The sequence below is a fragment of the Pholis gunnellus genome (assembly GCF_910591455.1).
Source record: "Pholis gunnellus genome assembly, chromosome: 2".
In the NCBI taxonomy this organism is placed as follows: Eukaryota; Metazoa; Chordata; class Actinopteri; order Perciformes; family Pholidae; genus Pholis; species Pholis gunnellus.
In genome coordinates, this window is record NC_136536.1 from 1,587,231 (window position 1) to 1,604,730 (window position 17,500).

General features: G+C 44.6%; 1 protein-coding gene across 1 annotated transcript in view; it reads left to right on the forward strand.

Moving 5' to 3' along the window:
• Nucleotides 1–11,636: 11,636 nt before the first annotated feature.
• LOC306713019 (neural cell adhesion molecule L1.1-like) overlaps nucleotides 11,637–17,500 on the forward strand; it is a gene marked incomplete at its 5' end in the record, with an annotated part of 26,488 nt that continues 20,624 nt past the window's right edge. Inside the window, 4 exons of the mRNA XM_079182535.1 lie at nucleotides 11,637–11,772; nucleotides 13,247–13,261; nucleotides 14,511–14,613; nucleotides 14,980–15,149. Coding sequence (XP_079038661.1) covers nucleotides 11,637–11,772; nucleotides 13,247–13,261; nucleotides 14,511–14,613; nucleotides 14,980–15,149 — 424 coding nt within the window. The remainder of the gene's footprint in view (nucleotides 11,773–13,246; nucleotides 13,262–14,510; nucleotides 14,614–14,979; nucleotides 15,150–17,500) is intronic.

A 17,500-nucleotide genomic window follows, 5' to 3' on the forward strand; every position in this document is an offset into this window, starting at 1 on the left:
ATGAGGATCTGAATCCTCGTCTGTGTGAGTTTTCCTCATCGCGTCTCATCTGCAATGAATCTGATCAATATTAATCATCTTCCAGTAACGAGCACGTAGAGCTGAACTTCTTTGATGTTAACGTTTCTCTGCTCTTCTGTGACTCACGCTGGACTCGTTTACTTTAGTTTAACCCTTTGTTGGTCAAAACAAGATGTTTAAGTTCTTTATTGTCATGAGCAACAAAGTCTCTCAAACAGACAAAAATAATATATAGGGATAAAATATGATATATATATATATACAGTATATATATATAATAAAATAAGACGTTGCCTTTTGAACATTTTTGAAATTTTTGAAATTGTCCTTTTTTTTGACAATGTTCTGCAATTTGAAAGGTGAACATCAATTAATCAGGAAAATAAACTACAGATTAGCCGATAATAATAATAATAATTGTTACATTTCTCTCATAAAGTATTTGAAGCACCAGCGACGTTCAACAGGGCTATCTGCCTTCAGTTTGAGTCATCAAAGACATCTTAATGCTCCTCTGTTTGTTTCTCAACTTCTAACACTTAAAATAAAAACACATAAAAAGGATTTGTTTTTCTGGAAATAAATGTAATTGATGGATCAGCTGACCAGACGGCACCAAACACTATGAGAGCATCATTTTAAGAACAGGATAATAAATAAATAGACTTCTTAATTGCTATGTGCTCTATAATTCCCCCCCCCCCCCGTCTGCTTTACTCATGTCCTCATACACCTGCAGTGAGTCACTGATGTCACAACTTTATTTTATTTATTTATTTGTCGCCCTGTTTGTGAGTTTGTGTTGCTGCGTTTTCAGAAGCTGCACAAAAGAAAAGACCGAAAAAAAAGAAATGTTTCTGCCGACCGGTCGAGTCCAACGGTGAAGGAGCAGCCCGGTGGGAGACAATAGTGTGTGTGTGTGCGTGTGTGTGTGCGTGTGTGTGTGCGTGTGTGTGTGCGTGCGTGCGTGTGCGTGTGTGTGTGCGTGTGTGTGTGCGTGTGTGTGTGTGCGTGTGCGTGTGCGTGTGTGTGTGTGTGAGACAGAGAGGGAGAGGTGAATCGAGGAGATGCAGGGAGTGGCACCGGAGAGAAAGCGAGGGAGAGGTGTGGAGGGACGGAGTGGGGGATGGGAGAAAAGAGGGAGGGGCAGCGTGGGGGGATGGGGGAGAGAAATATTGCCGTGCTGCTGGAGTCAGGGGGTTACCATGGTGACGGCGGGGGGAAAAGGACGGGGAGGGAGACGCAGACGCAGACACTCACACACACAATGCAAACTGACATTTTCACCGACTGATTGAATAATATGATAAGCATCAAATCTCCTTTTAACTTAAACCTTCCTTCCTGTTCTCTCAGAGTACAGGAGGGAGGAGGAGGAGGGAGGAGGAGGGAGGAGGGAGGGATGAAGGAGAAAGGGAGATAAAGAGAGATGCTCTCTCGGAGTCGAGTGGAGAGAAAGACAGAAAGGCGATCTCCCGCCTGGGAGCGGTGTAACTTGGAGACACAGTTGTGGCTTTTTGGATGAAGGGCAGAGACGCTGATTTCAAAGTGTGTCCAGAAAGACGTTTACTGAAAGGCAGCTCCATTACTTCTATTATTATTATTATTATTTATATCATTTCTCTCTGTAGATTCACATTGGTCTTCCTTATGTACGTCAAAATTTGGTCACAGTGTTTTAGCGGCAAAATGTTATTTTCCCAAGTCCTTCTAAAATATAAATATATATATATATAAAACTATATGACTATATATACATCCTTATTCATAGTCAGTGTTGATATTGTCTACAGTAACAGGAGCCGTCACACGATAACAGAAACAAAATAAGCAGCTCCGTGTTCTGCGATGTAGAAACACAGATAACAGCTTCAGTTCCCTCGTTGGAAAGCGTTGGCTGCTTCTGGCTTTTTGGTCACTTTTCGCTGTAGTCTGAACTGACTGCAATGTCTGTGTTTTTCACGTGAATATGTTGCGCTCAGAGCAAGTGAAGGAGTGTAAAAACAAGCCCAACCAGGATGTTTTCCCCCAAACCCAAACTGTGGCGTTCACGGTAGTCTGAATTTGCATTGTTGTGAAGAACAATCCATCTGAAAAACACCTTTAACTTCGCGTTTGTTTAAACAATCATCTGCAGGTCTAAACTGTATTCTTGGCCGTTCCTCTCGAGCTGGAGAGCAGCTGACGGGCTTCACCTCACACCTTGAAGACCCGATAAGAGGTTGTTGTGCGAAAAAGAGCCCAAATCAAAGCGCAGGGTAAGGGTTCTATACCTGCCAGCGGGGATCAGGGGTGATGTGAGTCGGGGGTCTCTCGGAGGATTGGGCAGCAACTGTGAAGAAACGGGTTCAGAGTCTGAGGGGAGCCAGACGAGCCTCAGGGCGGAGGAGGAGGAGGAGGAGGAGGAGGAGGAGGAGGAGGTGGTGGGCGTGCGTGGGTGGCTGGATGTGGTGTGGGCTCAGGAGAGGCTGAGTGTAGGCGGCTGGAAGATTATGCGTTTGATGATGGAGACAGCGGTGAAAGCATTTCAGTAGGAACTACTCTACATAATGGCGGCTCATTTCCTATTTCGGCTGGTTATCGCCTCGGGGCTCATTAAGTTTGACAGCCTTGTTATCAAAAAGAAGCAAGACTGTTATTTATACTCTATGAACCTAGAAACGCTGCTGTGTCTTCGTTGTTTCCAGCAGCAACTTCCTGTCCAGCAGCAAAGAGCATCCCCTGCTTTATGGTCTGTGTGACTCTAAATGGACCATCATGTACTAAATGAACATCATGCTGTATTGAAGAAGACTTGAAACTAGAGATTGAGACCATAAACTCATGTTTACAATGTTTACTGAGGTAATAAATCAAGAGAGAAGTAGAGTCATTTTCTCATAGACTTCTATACAACCAGAGGAGTCGCCCCCTGGTGGACACTAGAGAGAATGCAGCTTTAACTTCCACATCGGCTTCACTCGGCAGAACCAGAGGTTGCCGCCTGGTCACGTCCAACTGGTAAGAGGCCCCGGAGTAGACCCAGAACACGCTGGAGGGATTATACATCTGGTTCACCAGGAAGAGCTGGAAAACGTTACTGGGGAGACGGACGTCTGGAATACCCTCCTAAGCCTGCTGCCCACACGACCCGGCCTCGCATAAGAGGTTAGAAAATGGATGGACTCAATGTTGGTTTCATGACCACGATGTAGTCATTTAACCCAAACCACCATCATTCCCTAAACTTAGCCTGACCCTAAAGGTTCACCAATGACATCACATTATAAAACTGATTTATTTCAATAGTGTAATAGCTTTGGAAGCGCCTGCTGTCGGATCAGAAAACACTTCAACAAGGACTTCTTTTAAAAATTACAATTATAGATTTTAAAGGTAAAATACGAAGCATTGTGTCCATTTATCTATTGATCTGATTTTACCAGATTAAAAAGATCATGTTGACTTTGTAGATTTGTCATTAAAACCTGATTCACTCGTCTACATTTTAACATAATGTAGGAAGAATGTTCAACCCGTCAGGATTTATGCTCATGAGAGGAACAAAGACACAAAGAGTGGGTCTGGCTCACTGATCTTGCGTGTCAGCAGTGTTTTAATGACGTCGGTTAAGTGAATCCGCCACACACACACGTGATATATGATCAGGTATTGATTGACATTACAGTGCAGCCAACACACCAGCTGGGACTTGCTTTGTTTACAGGGCCGAGGCTTCACAGCAACATTCAGAGTTCATCGCTGAAGATCCGTCTCTAACATCACCTGTTTCGGCCGATGAAGAGTTATTCAGTAGCGACTGCAGCGACTCCTCTGGTTGTATAGAAGTCTATGAGAAAATGACTCTACTTCTCTCTTGATTTATTACCTCAGTAAACATTGTAAACATGAGTTTATGGTCTCAATCTCTAGTTTCAAGTCTTCTTCAATACAGCATGATGTTCATTTAGTACATGATGGTCCATTTAGAGTCACACAGACCATAAAGCAGGGGATGCTTTAGGGGCGGGGCTACGGTCGAGGCTTCAAAACGTCAGTCCACAAACCGATGGGTGACGTCACGAAGACTACGTCTGCTTTTTATACACATATAACTGGTAACGTGATATCAGATCCGTGCATAGACTTACGTTTTTCTTACTGGTTTCATAAGGTTCATGTTGATGTTTCACTGTTTTTGTCACTTAAATCCATGAATAGCTACAAACACTCTTTTCTTTTCGCTGCCTCTCCTCTGCGCTCATTTCACGTGAAGGCGGTGATAGATGCGTCGCCGTGGTTCTTGCATATACCGCCCTGAGCGCTCTGTTACAGCGTGGCCCTTTCACAGCTGGTGCCACTCGCCTCTCAGCTGAACCTAATAGACCCCAGCCGGGACAGGAAGCCACCCAGAGCGGAGCGCTGCTGTTTATCCAGCAACATACCGTCACTAATGACCGATTCATGCGCTCCTACGCAGTCGCGCTGCGTTTGTCGTGTGGAGAGAGGCAAACACTCTGTCTCTGCATCAGTGTGTGTGTGTGTGTGTGTGTGTGTGGTTGGAGGAGGGGGTAATCCAGAGGTGGCTAAACAGTGTCACGCCAATAACAGCTGATTTGAATGTGAAAGGCGTGGGGTTGTGCTCCCCCCCATCCCGTCTGAAAGGCCAAATAGACAGAAATGACACAACGATATAATTCACTACTCTGACAGATATACGCTGCTAGAGAGGAGATTCATCAGGAAATAAATCCTTGAATCCATTAAATAGTTGATGAAACATTTCACTCAGAACCACAGACGTGAACCTTGATGGTGTCGATGAGACGTGTACGTGGTCGCCCTGACGCCACCCTCTGGATTGCGGGCTGCTGTTTTGAAGCCTTGAGTTTGGCATTCTTGGGTTTGGGTTCGGGTCGCCATCTTGGTTTTTTGGCCGTCGCCATCTTGGTTTTCTGCAACCAGAAGTGACACGAGAGAGTATTCACGAGCGCTGAATGACAATGGACAATGGATTTGGGATGTTTGTGCAGAATGCATCCAATAGTTGTAGCTGAATCACGAGAGCGTCTCGGGTAAAGGGGGTCGGATGCTCTCCTCTGTACTACAGCTTCTCTTTCATGGCTGAAGCTGATAAGCTAGTGGAGCGGTCGTGTTTAAGCCTCGAGCTGCTTCACAGAGAAAGACGCTGCACACACACACACACACACACACACACACACACACACACACACACACACACACACATACATGAAGGCAGAAAAGAAAGTACCGACGGAGGAATAGAAAGAGAGGAAGGAGACGGCGGGTGTTTGGAGGCCTGTCGGTTGACCCGCTTTGTTCCAGGGTCAGAAACCTCCTCCTGGTTATTGAGTTATTCAGTCCCGAGCTAGTTAGACCGGAACACAAAGGCAGCCGACGTGTGGCCACGGATTGCCTCGTTGTGTGTGAAGTGACGGTGAAGTGGTCGATGACATCAGAGGAGTGTCACTGAGCAGGAAACACTCCGGTGTGTCACTTCTTTAATTAAAAAACATACTCGGTTGTCTCGAGACCGAACGCCGGGGCCTGAGACACGCTGGCCGCCGACACGACCAGGAAAACAGACATCGAGTGCAGATAAGAAAAGCAGATTTTTAGTGTCGCTCTAAACAAAGTGCTCATTGATTCGCTGATGTAAAGAGTCCTTTGTTCAAAAAGCCGTGAATCAGATTCAGTTTCTCCAGTTTCAATATTTCTGTTGCCGTGAAGTTTACGGAGCTTCTTCTTCCAGGCTTCACCCAACTGCTTAAAATGAATAAGTTTACTTCATTATTATTATATATATTATATCAGGGACAATGTAAAAAAACACAATAATCCCAAAGAAGAGAAACAATGCTTTGTACTAGATGTAGTCCTGATGTAGTCCTGATGTAGTCCTGATGTAGTCCTGATGTAGTCCTGATGTAGTCCTGATGTAGTGTTATATAAACATGTGATTTTGTTTTTTTTACTTTGATTATTGTTATTTTTTGTTATCATTGTTTCTTATGTCGGTATTGAACTCAACATTATTATAATTATTTTAACCATTTATTCACAAAATTAAAAAATGTTTATGTATTTATTTATTTATCGTTCTGTCACGTTCCTTTATATTAATATGTTTAATATGTGACGCTCTTCTTACTGCTTCTGACCAAACGACGCTTCAAAATCATTTCATCGAAAAATAAAATCGACAATAGAATGAAACCACGATTTACCGTCCTTCAGAGAAATAAACCCGCACTGACAGAGATTTACATTTCTGACCCCCGTGCAGGTCACAAAGAGGCGTTCAGGGTCGATGGAGGGCGTAGGAAGTTCAGGACTTTGACAGATAACAGCACTTTGTTAAAGTTAGCCAAAGATCCTGGTTCTGGTTCTCATCAACACGGTGGACCTGGCATGCCTCGTGTTTCAAGTTGCTGTCGAATCGTTAAACCAAGACTGTGATTCATCTGAACGCAGAGCTTCAGTACGAACATTAAAAACAGTTCTTGTGTTTCTTAACAGATATCACAACACATAGAATACGTCATCAGTGAACAGACTTTCTCTTTATGTTGAGGTTAACACAATCCAGACGAGGTTAGTCCGTATGTTAGAAGAACATCATGTAAGGGTTGCACACACACACACCCACACACACACCACACACACACACACACACACACACACACACACACACACACACACACACACACACACACACACACACACAGTGGTGCTTCATTAAAATTGAAATGACATTTGTGTTACATATTCATGAGGCCTGATGTGAAGGACATCAGCAGTGTGATCTACAGACTGACACACACACAGATGAAATCACCTATAGGTTGCATGGTCAGCATTCGTGTGTGTGTGTGTGTGTGTGTGTGTGTGTGTGTGTGTGTGTGTGTGTGTGTGTGTGTGTGTGTGTGTGTGTGTGTGAGAGAGTAAATGTGAGGTGTGTAATGAATAATGAATTCAGGTGAATTTAGGTCACGCAGCCAACTGGGAGAGACAAACTGGGAATAGCTCTGTCTTCCCTCGTCTTCATGTGTGTGTGTGTGTGTGTGTGTGTGTGCACTGAGGGGGAAGTTTCCTTTGCGTAATCTCTCCATCCACACTTCCCAATTCTTCTTTTCCTGCAGATCGGAATCTATCAATGAATTAATTTCTCGCTCTGTCGCGTTCTCGATTCGTCCACCTGCCCCCCCCTCGCCTTCACTCAGTGATCCCCCCCCCCCAGGCCTCCCAATAGACTGTCCCACCTGCACCTGCCCTGCCTCCCCTCCTCCCCTCAGTCCTCCCTGTAGACAGGCTGGTCCACCTGCCCCCCCCCCCTTAAAGCCCCTCAGGTTCAGTGGGACGGCTCTGGAGGACAGAGGGAGGAAATTGGTGCGGCGTGTTTAACGTTAAGTGGGACAGAACGGAAATATGACGCTTCAGGCTCTGAACTCTAACGCGAGATTCACAGCCTGAGCTTCAGTCCTCTGAACACACTCAGCATCGTGTTATCAGCTCAAAGACACACTGACGTCTTTAGAAAATATCAAGACGTTCATCTGGTCTTCAAGTCCATTTGGATTTCTCCAAACATACACGTTACGTATAATAATAATAATAATAATAATAATAATAATAATAATAATAATAATAATAATAATAATACTACATGATTATCGTGGCCAAGAGAACTCTCCATAACAATATTATTGACTTAATAAGAATGTGTTATGTAACCGTAAATAAACTAAAGTGTCTCTTATGATACGTTGTATTATCTGTATGATAATATGATGTGTGTTATAAACATGATATCAATATTTCATCTACTAAGATATCAGTTATCGTCAATATCGCGACACCGCTAATGAGTAACATGACTCTGTATGACACCATGCTGTGGCTTTCTGTCTGTGAAAGACTGTTTGTAGAACAAAAGAAACATCATTAAGAACATTAATTACTCATATTTGAATCTAAAAGAAAATTTCCCAGAGCCCAAGGTGACGTCATCAAATATCTTATATCAGCTTAAAACCTAAAATATTACGTTTCCTACATGAAAAACAAAGAATGATCTGAACAATGGGGAAATGAAGCCACAGGGTTAAAACATGTTTATTTATTATTGTTAGTGTGGAGGACGCTCAAACATTCCCAACAGGACTTATAAACTCTTCATCTCATGAATCCTAAATGTCCTCTCCTCTTCTCCAACGGCTCCCTCTCTGATTTAATTCAAGAGGCCGTAATAATAATGCGTCCGGGACAATGAAAGCTGAACAATACTGTGCGTTAAATGTCATTGTGCTCAGAAACATGTAACCGAGCGGAGGTCAAGTCTCTGTGAGCTGCAGCCTCAATGAAGACACGCAGACACACTTCATGACTGAAGAGGAGGCGAGCCGACATCGTGAGTCTTTAGATTAAGAGTTCATTCATTAATCAGCCCCCCCCCCCCCCCCCGCCCCCCCCCCCCCCCCTTAACTCAGCGCCACAGTAGGAGGCTCATGAATATTTAAATTAAAAGAAGTCCACATTAATTACAACCACTAACCAGAATCAGCGTGCGCAACGTCACCACATGGAACTTTTGAGGACTTGAGTTTAGCATCTTGGTTTTTGACTGTCGCAATCTCTGTTTCTGTCAGACGCCATCTTGGTTTCTGACCATTAGCATCTTGGTTGTTTTGTCTGTCCCCATCTTGACTTTTTCATCCACCATATTGGTTTTCGTCTGTCACCATCTCTGTTTGTGGCCGTTGCCATCTTGGTTTTTGTCAGACATCATCATCTTGACTTTTCGCCGTCCGATGCCATCTTGGTTTCTGTCCGTTGCCTTCTTTGTATCTGGCTGTCGCCATCTTGTTTTTTGTCAGTCGCCGTCTTGGTCTTTGGTTCTCACCATCTTAGTTTTTTGTGCTCATCTTGGATTCTGTCTAATATCATCTTGGTTATTTTGTCTGTCTCCGTTTCTTTTTTTGTCCTTTGTTTTTCGTCTTTGGCCATATCGCTTTCTGTTCGTCACCGTCTCTGATTTTGTCCGACGGCCATCTTGGTTTTCGTCTGTCAGAATCTTGTTTTTAAAGCCGTCGCCACCTGGGTGGATATTATTAGTAGAACTGGAGCATGCTGGGACATTTTCATCAGCTGTCATTTATTATCTGTCTGCCCTCATTACATCTGGGGCTCCCCACCGCTGGTCGTTATCGTTCCCTCTTCAATGCACAACACACACACACACACACACACACACACACACACACACACACACACACACACACACACACACATTTTACATCCAACTGTTCGGTTTTGGGTCATTTATTTTATAAATTAGCCTGGCAGGTAACAGCAGACCCAAGGGCCTGTGTGCATGTGTGTGTGTGTGTGTGTGTGTGTGTGTGTGTGTGTGCGTTTGTGTGTGTGTGTGTGTGTGTGTGTGTGAGTCCAGAGTCATAATTGACAACAACAGCAGACGAAATGGGTGAGGATCTGACAACAATAGGAGCTGAAATGGGGGTCATATATGTTTCCTGTCTATCTGAGTGTGTGTGTGCGTGTGTGTGCGTGTGTGTGTGTGTATGTGTGCGTGTGTGTGTGTGTGTGTGTGAATGAGAGAGAGCGATGTGTGCTGGGCACAGGTTGCGTAATAATTAGATGTTGGAGGGGGTCTACATTAGCCAGCTGTCACTCCTTACCCCCTCCGTGTGTGTGTGTGTGTGTGTGTGTGTGTGTGTGTGTGTGTGTGTGTGGCCTCACACACAGTTACATCCAGGGATTGATAAGTTATGACACCTCCTAACCTCCTCTGCCCTTGTTGTCTTTGCTCAGTTCAGTCTGAACTTGGCCGGTGGAGATTTTTTTCATCTCCATCGTTTCAATAGTTGCTTTAAAAATATATATTTTTAGATTGAACACAAATCTCCAAATGTTGAAAGTAAACGTATCAGCAAAATGTTATTTATTTTACACAACTTGGAGAAAGATTTTGTATCGAGTATTGAACAAGTTAGAAGACTTGAAGAATGACTTGTTTACTTCATTAATACTAAAGCTTTAGAAACACACTGGAGGAATCAGCTGACGGCTCAGCCGATAACAAAGGTCGCTTAGAGAAATGAAAGTGAAAGCACTTCGGTTGGTTCCTTATCAACGTATCTTCACACGATGATCTTACGATGAAGTTACTCCTCATATTTCGTGTGTTTTATCTACAAAAAGTCCAACAACACGCGTCACTTTCAGCTCGTTACATGAAAGCAAAAATACTGAGTTAGGTTTAGGAAAAGATCGTCGTTTGGGCGCCGTTACTGAAGAACACGATGCTGGATGAGACCCTCCTCCTCCCTCACAGCCTCCCTACGGCCAGCAGCACCTCCTGCACCAGAATACTTCCATTTAAAGTGAATCAGTAGTAAATAAACATCATCGCTAATGAACTGGATTGCTTTTAGAAAATCCAATCTGTCTCCTCCTGTTTGCTCTGCAGAGGGATGTCGTTGAATCATCTTTCGTTTCATGAAAGTGTTTCCATACATGGAGCTGGAAGCCTGATTCTGAGGGCTTCTGGTGTATTTTTAGAGTTTCTAAAAAGTGCAGAGCGGATTTACGATCAACCCGAGGCGGAGCGCGTAATCCCTCACTTCAAGGAATAAAAAAACATCAAGAAAATGACCAAATTTGGGAGGCGTTGAGCTAAACGCTGAGGCAGCGATTTATAAAGGAACAACAAGGAGGAGGAGGGGGGGGGGGGGGGTCCATCTGTGTCTGCTTTCACCCCCCCGACACGCCTGCTGTCACGGGTCAGTGTTCAGTCAGCAGCCACGGACAAAAGAGGAGATGTTAAGATGTGGCAGAAACACACACACACACACACACACACACACACACACACACACTCGCTCGCTCTCTTTGTAATGTCATTAGGAGAGAAGATGTTTCCTGCTGCTCTGATCTGATCTTCTATCTTCATCAGGATGACCTCATGCCTTCGTCTTTGACTCACACACACACACACACACACACACACACACACACACACACACACACACACACACACACACACACACACACACACACACACACACGTCTATTGTCTAAAATCAGAGAAATATTTAGATTTCAATCTGTGTTTGAATATTAAAATGAACTTGAAACACTGGAGTTAATTGTGAATTTTTAATTTGTAGGTCAACATGAAGTCAGTAAATTAATATTTGTCTCGTTCTGGGATGATTTATGTTTGATGAAGTTAATGATGTCTTTCTTCTTGTGCCCTCTCTCCCTTCCTCCCCCCTTCCCTCATCCCTCCTTTGTTCTCGGGGGGTCAATTCTCCCTCTCCTCCCTCTCCTCTCCCTCCTCTCCCTCCTCTCCCTCCTCTTCCTCCTCTTCTCCTCCTCTTCTTCTCCTCCCCAGCCGGAGCTTGTGGAGCTGACAGACACAAACACATCAAGTTAAAACCGGGTTGTTTACTCGTCTCCTCTCTCCAGAGGCTCAAGGAGCTCCCTGAAGTGTGTGTTTGTGTGTGTGTGTGTGTGTGTGTGTGTGTGTGTGTGTGTGTGTGTGTTGATGAGTGAGCGGGTGTCTCGCGTCACTTTTCATGGGACATTGAGAGATGTGTGTGTCACAGCGTCGGTGGACGGGCTATAGGGGGCCGTGCTCCCCCCTGATCCTCCTCCTCCTCCTCCCTCTGTCCTTCCTCTCCTCCACGCCTCCTCTCGCTCAGGGAGCCATCGACATCCCCACTGACTGTGAGTATCCTCCTCCTCCTCCTCCTCCGCCGTCAACGTCTCTCGCTGTCAATAAAGATTCTGCATTTTCATTTCAAACGTAAACGTCCTCATCACTCTAAGAGAAAATGTGACGATCATAAAGTTTTACGCCACCAGTTTAAATGATTTAAAGTTATTTTGTTGCTTTAACTCATTTTTATTACGCGGTATAACGGCTGTTCACCTTATCCTTCCCCTGTGCCACGGCGCTTCCATGTTGCGTCATTTTTTATTCTCAAGAGCAAGTACTTTGCTGAACGTCGCCAGCTATTTATCATCCTTTATTGATAGAAAACCCTGTTTTTACGCTGTAAAAAAAGCAGTTTTTAGTTTTTAGGGGCTAATATTAGCTATCCGCAGTTATCAAAGAGTATCAACAGTTCTTTACAGTTTCTATCCCCTTTAGAGAGAATGGTGGACGGTGGAACAACCAAACTGGAAAACAGAATGCAGTGTTTTCCTGTCCAGCGTTAGCTTTAGCGCTAGCTCCAAAAGTCGCTAAAACGATGTCAGACGCTCATTTGCATCTTGGCGACGTCACCACGCGCTCATTTGCATAAAGCTCGGTGGTTGTGTGAGGGAGAGAATACCATGCTGTTGACTGCGATTCCTCTGAGCATCACTGGGAATGAATTACAATATAATATAATTCAACATATTTCTTTCTTCTTCCCTGATGGTCCGAATAAGTCGCTAAATGTGTCGCTAACAGCGAAGCTCTGAGGAAAAGCTAAATAGAGGAAAAGTTTCATTCATTTCAGCGTCGTAACATGAACTTGGAGTGCGGTTTGAAAGCACTGACTGCTTTATAAAATAAAGATATGTTGACAAGTTCACGTTCATACCTCGCTGAAGAGAAAAGAAACTCTCTAGCGACACATGTTCTTTCTTCTCATCTCCTTTTCTCGATCATTTGTCTGTTTCCTCTGATCTTTGTTTGAAACCGTCTTTGGGATAAATCGTGCAAAGAAAAAAAAACGTTTTAAACACATTCACATAAGCCCAAACACAAATACACTTATCCTCAGGATCAGGTTTAGAGCCCCCCCCCCCCCCCGGACCTTAGGGTCAAAGGTCATGGTCCCAGAGGAGGAGAGGAGGAGTCGGATTCAGCTCAACCTTCAGCCGATGACCTTCTCCTCTGGGTGTGGCAGGGAGAGAGAGGAGGAGGAGGAGGAGGAGGATGGAAGTGAGAGGACGAGGAAGGTGAAGAGATGAGCAGAATATAGAGGAGAAACATGGAGGGAGGGGAAGAGAGGGAGACTCGTGAGGGAGAGAGAGATGTAAACTGATCCGGGACGCCATCGTGTCTGAGTCAGAAACACTGAGGGAACGGCTGCTGCTTCACGATATTTATACCGTCGACATCTTCACCTCATATCTGTGTGAGTCTGCTGCATTTTAAACTGTTTCCTCTCTGCTCTCCTTTCCTTGCTTCCGTGTGGACAAACAGATAAAGTGCATAACAGTAAGTGACTCTCCTTGTTGATGAACGATGAACAAGTGTGAAACATTTCACTTCCACAAGTGACGGACGGCCGGCGCTCCAGTCCGTCTGAAAGCAGCCCTGAGCCACACAGAGCGACACGGTTCTCTGTTTAAGACACATTGTCCACACAGACAGATATCTGTCTGAAGTCTAATTCTCTAGAATTATAAATATATATATATATATATATGTATTTTAGCTCTTTAAAAAAAAATGTTAAACAAAAGTTAAATTATTTATTCAACCCAAACAGATGCGTTTAGGTCTAGTTGTCAAGTGGTGAAAATGTGATTAAAGGAATGGTTTGGGGAATGTTTTTTAGGCATGTGGTTAAGCTAAGCTAACTAGCTCCAGCTTCATATTGAATGAACGGACAGAGAGAACCTGAGTCTCAAAGCTGCAGAACAGCTCAGGTTTACTACAGTTTGTTCACTCTTTCAACACATTTAGGTTTTTGTTCAAGTCCTTCAGGCACTTAGAGCAGGATGTGGCTACAGTCCACTGTGTGCTGTTTCTTTGCTATGCGGGTTTGACTGTAATCATGAAGTCTGATATAAATTCATTTAATATGAGTTATTTAGCCCTTCTGACAGTCTTTATAATCTCAATAAACGGTAATAAAAATTTCAAGAGAGACTAGCCGTGAAAAACTGAGATCTGATTTACAGCTGATACTACAGCTGGTCTCAGTTCATTCAATAACGATACAGTACGTTACCTGAACCCAACTGTTGGTTTAGTTGCCTAAACCCAACTGTTGGTTTTGTTGCCTAAACCCAACTGTTGGTTTAGTTGCCTAAACCTAACTGTTGGTTTAGTTGCCTAAACCCAACTGTTGGTTTAGTTGCCTAAACCTAACTGTTGGTTTAGTTGCCTAAACCCAACTGTTGGTTTAGTTGCCTAAACCTAACTGTTGGTTTAGTTGCCTAAACCCAACTGTTGGTTTTGTTGCCTAAACCCAACTGTTGGTTTAGTTGTCTAAACCTAACTGTTGGTTTTGTTGCCTAAACCTAACTGTTGGTTTTGTTTCGTTAAAAAACAGACATTTCGAGTCCCTGTACAAGAAACCAATAGATTGCATCTCATACGACTCCCTCAGTTCAGATAAATATTTGTATCTTCTGTATTAGCTCACCTCCTGTAACTACTTTACATTCAGTCGACCGTCCCAAAGTATTTCTTGACTGTGTGTGTGTGTGTGTGTGTGTGTGTGTGTGTGTGTGTTCAGTGTCGCAGCCTCCGATCCTGACAGAGATGCCGATGTCGTACACAGCCTTCTCTCAGGAGGACATCTATCTGCCCTGTGAGGCCTCCGGTAACCCGACACCAATGTACGTACCAGTGTGTGTGTGCGTGTGTGTGCTCGCGTGTGTGTGTGAGTGTGTGTGCGTGTGTGTGTGTGTGTGTCTGGATGTTTGTCCACTTCCTCTCTGTCCTTTTTCTGTTGTCATGGCGATAAATGTTCCTCTAATTAAATCACAGCAATAACGACATCATCTCTCTGGTTTTCCATTTGTCTTTGTTTTTTCCATCGTCTGCCGGATTTCCTCCATCTTCTCTGAATCTTTTTTAAAAGGTTTTTTCTCTTTCTCAAACTCTAAACTTCCCCTTTGTTGTGTTAGATGATAGGACCGGTGATATTCTGTATTTCTTTGTTAGTTTTCAGTCATGTCTTCCTCCTCTCCTCTCCTCGGTAGTTTCCGCTGGGTGAAGGACGGCGAGAAGTTCCGCTCGGAGCGCAAAGAATCCGGGACGCTGCGAGGCGAAGACAAGGAGCCCCTCGACTCGTACGAGGGCTACTACCGCTGCTACGCCTCCAACACGCTGGGGACCGCCATGACACAAACCATACAGGTCATCGTGGAGGGTGAGTCTCACACACACACACACACACACACACACACTCACACACAGAGCCCAACGTGAGTCACACAGGCTGATTCATAGATGAATGAAATGTTGTGAAGGATGTACAGTAGCACACACACACACACACACACACACACACACACACACACACATTTCAATGACTCAGTGAGGTTGACTGGGGCCACCTGTTCTGCTCTCTCATCTCTTGTTACCGTAGCAACCGTTTCCTGCAGACAGAGCCGCGACGTCACTCGGTCGCGAGGCGTTGCACGGCGTCAGGAAAGTCACCCGACTGGTATTCAGCCTCCGATTACACTCGCTCAGAGGAGTCGTTGTTTTGATTTTAATATTTCGGTTCAGTAGAAACAGCAAATGTTCGCTGTCTGCTCAGCAGCAGGCAGACTCAGTTAGAGAGCAGCTGGTGAACATAGTGGAGCATTTAGCAGCTAAAGAGACAGATATGTATCTCAGGAGGCGGCGTAGACCAAAAACAGAACTAAAAGAGAGAGAATATTGGAGGTGAGGAGGAACACACCGGGTCCAAAAGGGTCTCAAGTACAGCGTGAGACTCACATCATGATCAGAGAGAACTCTGGTCGTCTCAAACACAATGAAACCCTCACAAGGAAGTTCATCACAACATGTGACCAACAAGCAGAACATCAGTCTGTCTGTGGAGCAGCCGTCAGGTAACGGTGGTGATGTCATACGGTAGTGATGTCGTACGGTAGTGATGTCGTACGATAGTGATGTCGTACGGTAGTGACGTCGTACGGTAGTGACGTCGTACGGTAGTGACGTCGTACGGTAGTGACGTCGTATGGTAGTGATGTCGTTAGTGATGTCGTACGGTAGTGATGTCGTACGGTAGTGATGTCGTACGGTAGTGATGTCGTACGGTAGTGATGTCGTTAGTGATGTCGTACGGTAGTGATGTCGTACGGTAGTGATGTCGTTAGTGATGTTGTACGGTAGTGATGTCGTACGGTGGTGATGTCGTACGGTGGTGATCTCGTATGATGGTGATGTCGTACGGTGGTGATGTCGTACGGTAGTGATGTCGTACGGTGGTGATCTCGTATGATGGTGATGTCGTACGGTGGTGATGTCGTACGGTAGTGATGTCGTACGGTGGTGATCTCGTACGATGGTGATGTCGTACGGTGGTGATGTCGTACGTTAGTGATGTCGTACGGTGGTGATGTCGTACGGTAGTGATGTCGTACGGTGGTGATCTCGTACGATGGTGATGTCGTACGGTGGTGATGTCGTACGTTAGTGATGTCGTACGGTAGTGATGTCGTACAGTGGTGATGTCGTACGGTGGTGATGTCGTACGTTAGTGACGTCGTACGGTAGTGATGTCGTACAGTGGTGATGTCGTACGGTGGTGATGTCGTACGTTAGTGATGTCGTACGGTGGTGATGTCGTACGGTAGTGATGTCGTACGGTGGTGATCTCGTACGATGGTGATGTCGTACGGTGGTGATGTCGTACGTTAGTGATGTCGTACGGTAGTGATGTCGTACGGTGGTGATGTCGTACGGTGGTGATGTCGTACGGTAGTGATGTCGTACGGTGGTGATCTCGTACGATGGTGATGTCGTACGTTAGTGATGTCGTACGGTAGTGACGTCGTACAGAGTTTGATCACGAGAACAGGATCATCAATGAGAGATGATCACTGAGATCATTGTTGAGATGAGAATGTAGTTTAAAGATTTTAGAACTTCTTGTGTTACAAAATAATAAAAGACAATCGATAAGAGTATTGATAAGGAACCAATCGAAAAGCAGTATTGCTATGAGGACTAGTATTAATAAAATCCCTACAGGTGAGACAAACACTCCTAATGAACCATCGTGTTGCTCTGTGAATGCACGAAGGTTCGGGAACCTTCAGGTCTTGAAATGGTGACGGGAGAAGAATCACATGTGCACCTCTATGTCATTCCCTCTATGGTGATGAATAATAATTATAGTCATAACCCTGCCAAATGTCACGCCCTCCTCCCTTCTGCAATCAGCATCGATACCTTTAACGTTGAGTGTTACAGCAACTGGGAAGCAATTAATACTGTATAGAGTATTTATTTTCTCTGCACAGGGGAGGAGAATAAAAAAAGTGAAGAGTAAGCTCGATGGAAACGGCTTCTGCTGAAGTAAAGTAAACTGTGGTTTAAGAATGGAGCACTGAGTCACTGCAGGTTCACTGCAGCAAAGAGATGTTCTGATTTGACCCCTTATCTGTTGAGTTATTTATCAATCTAGATTGTTCTGGTGTGAGTTGCCGAGTGTTGGAATCAAGACCTGGTTACTCAACATCATCTGCAGACTTTCAGAGCGAG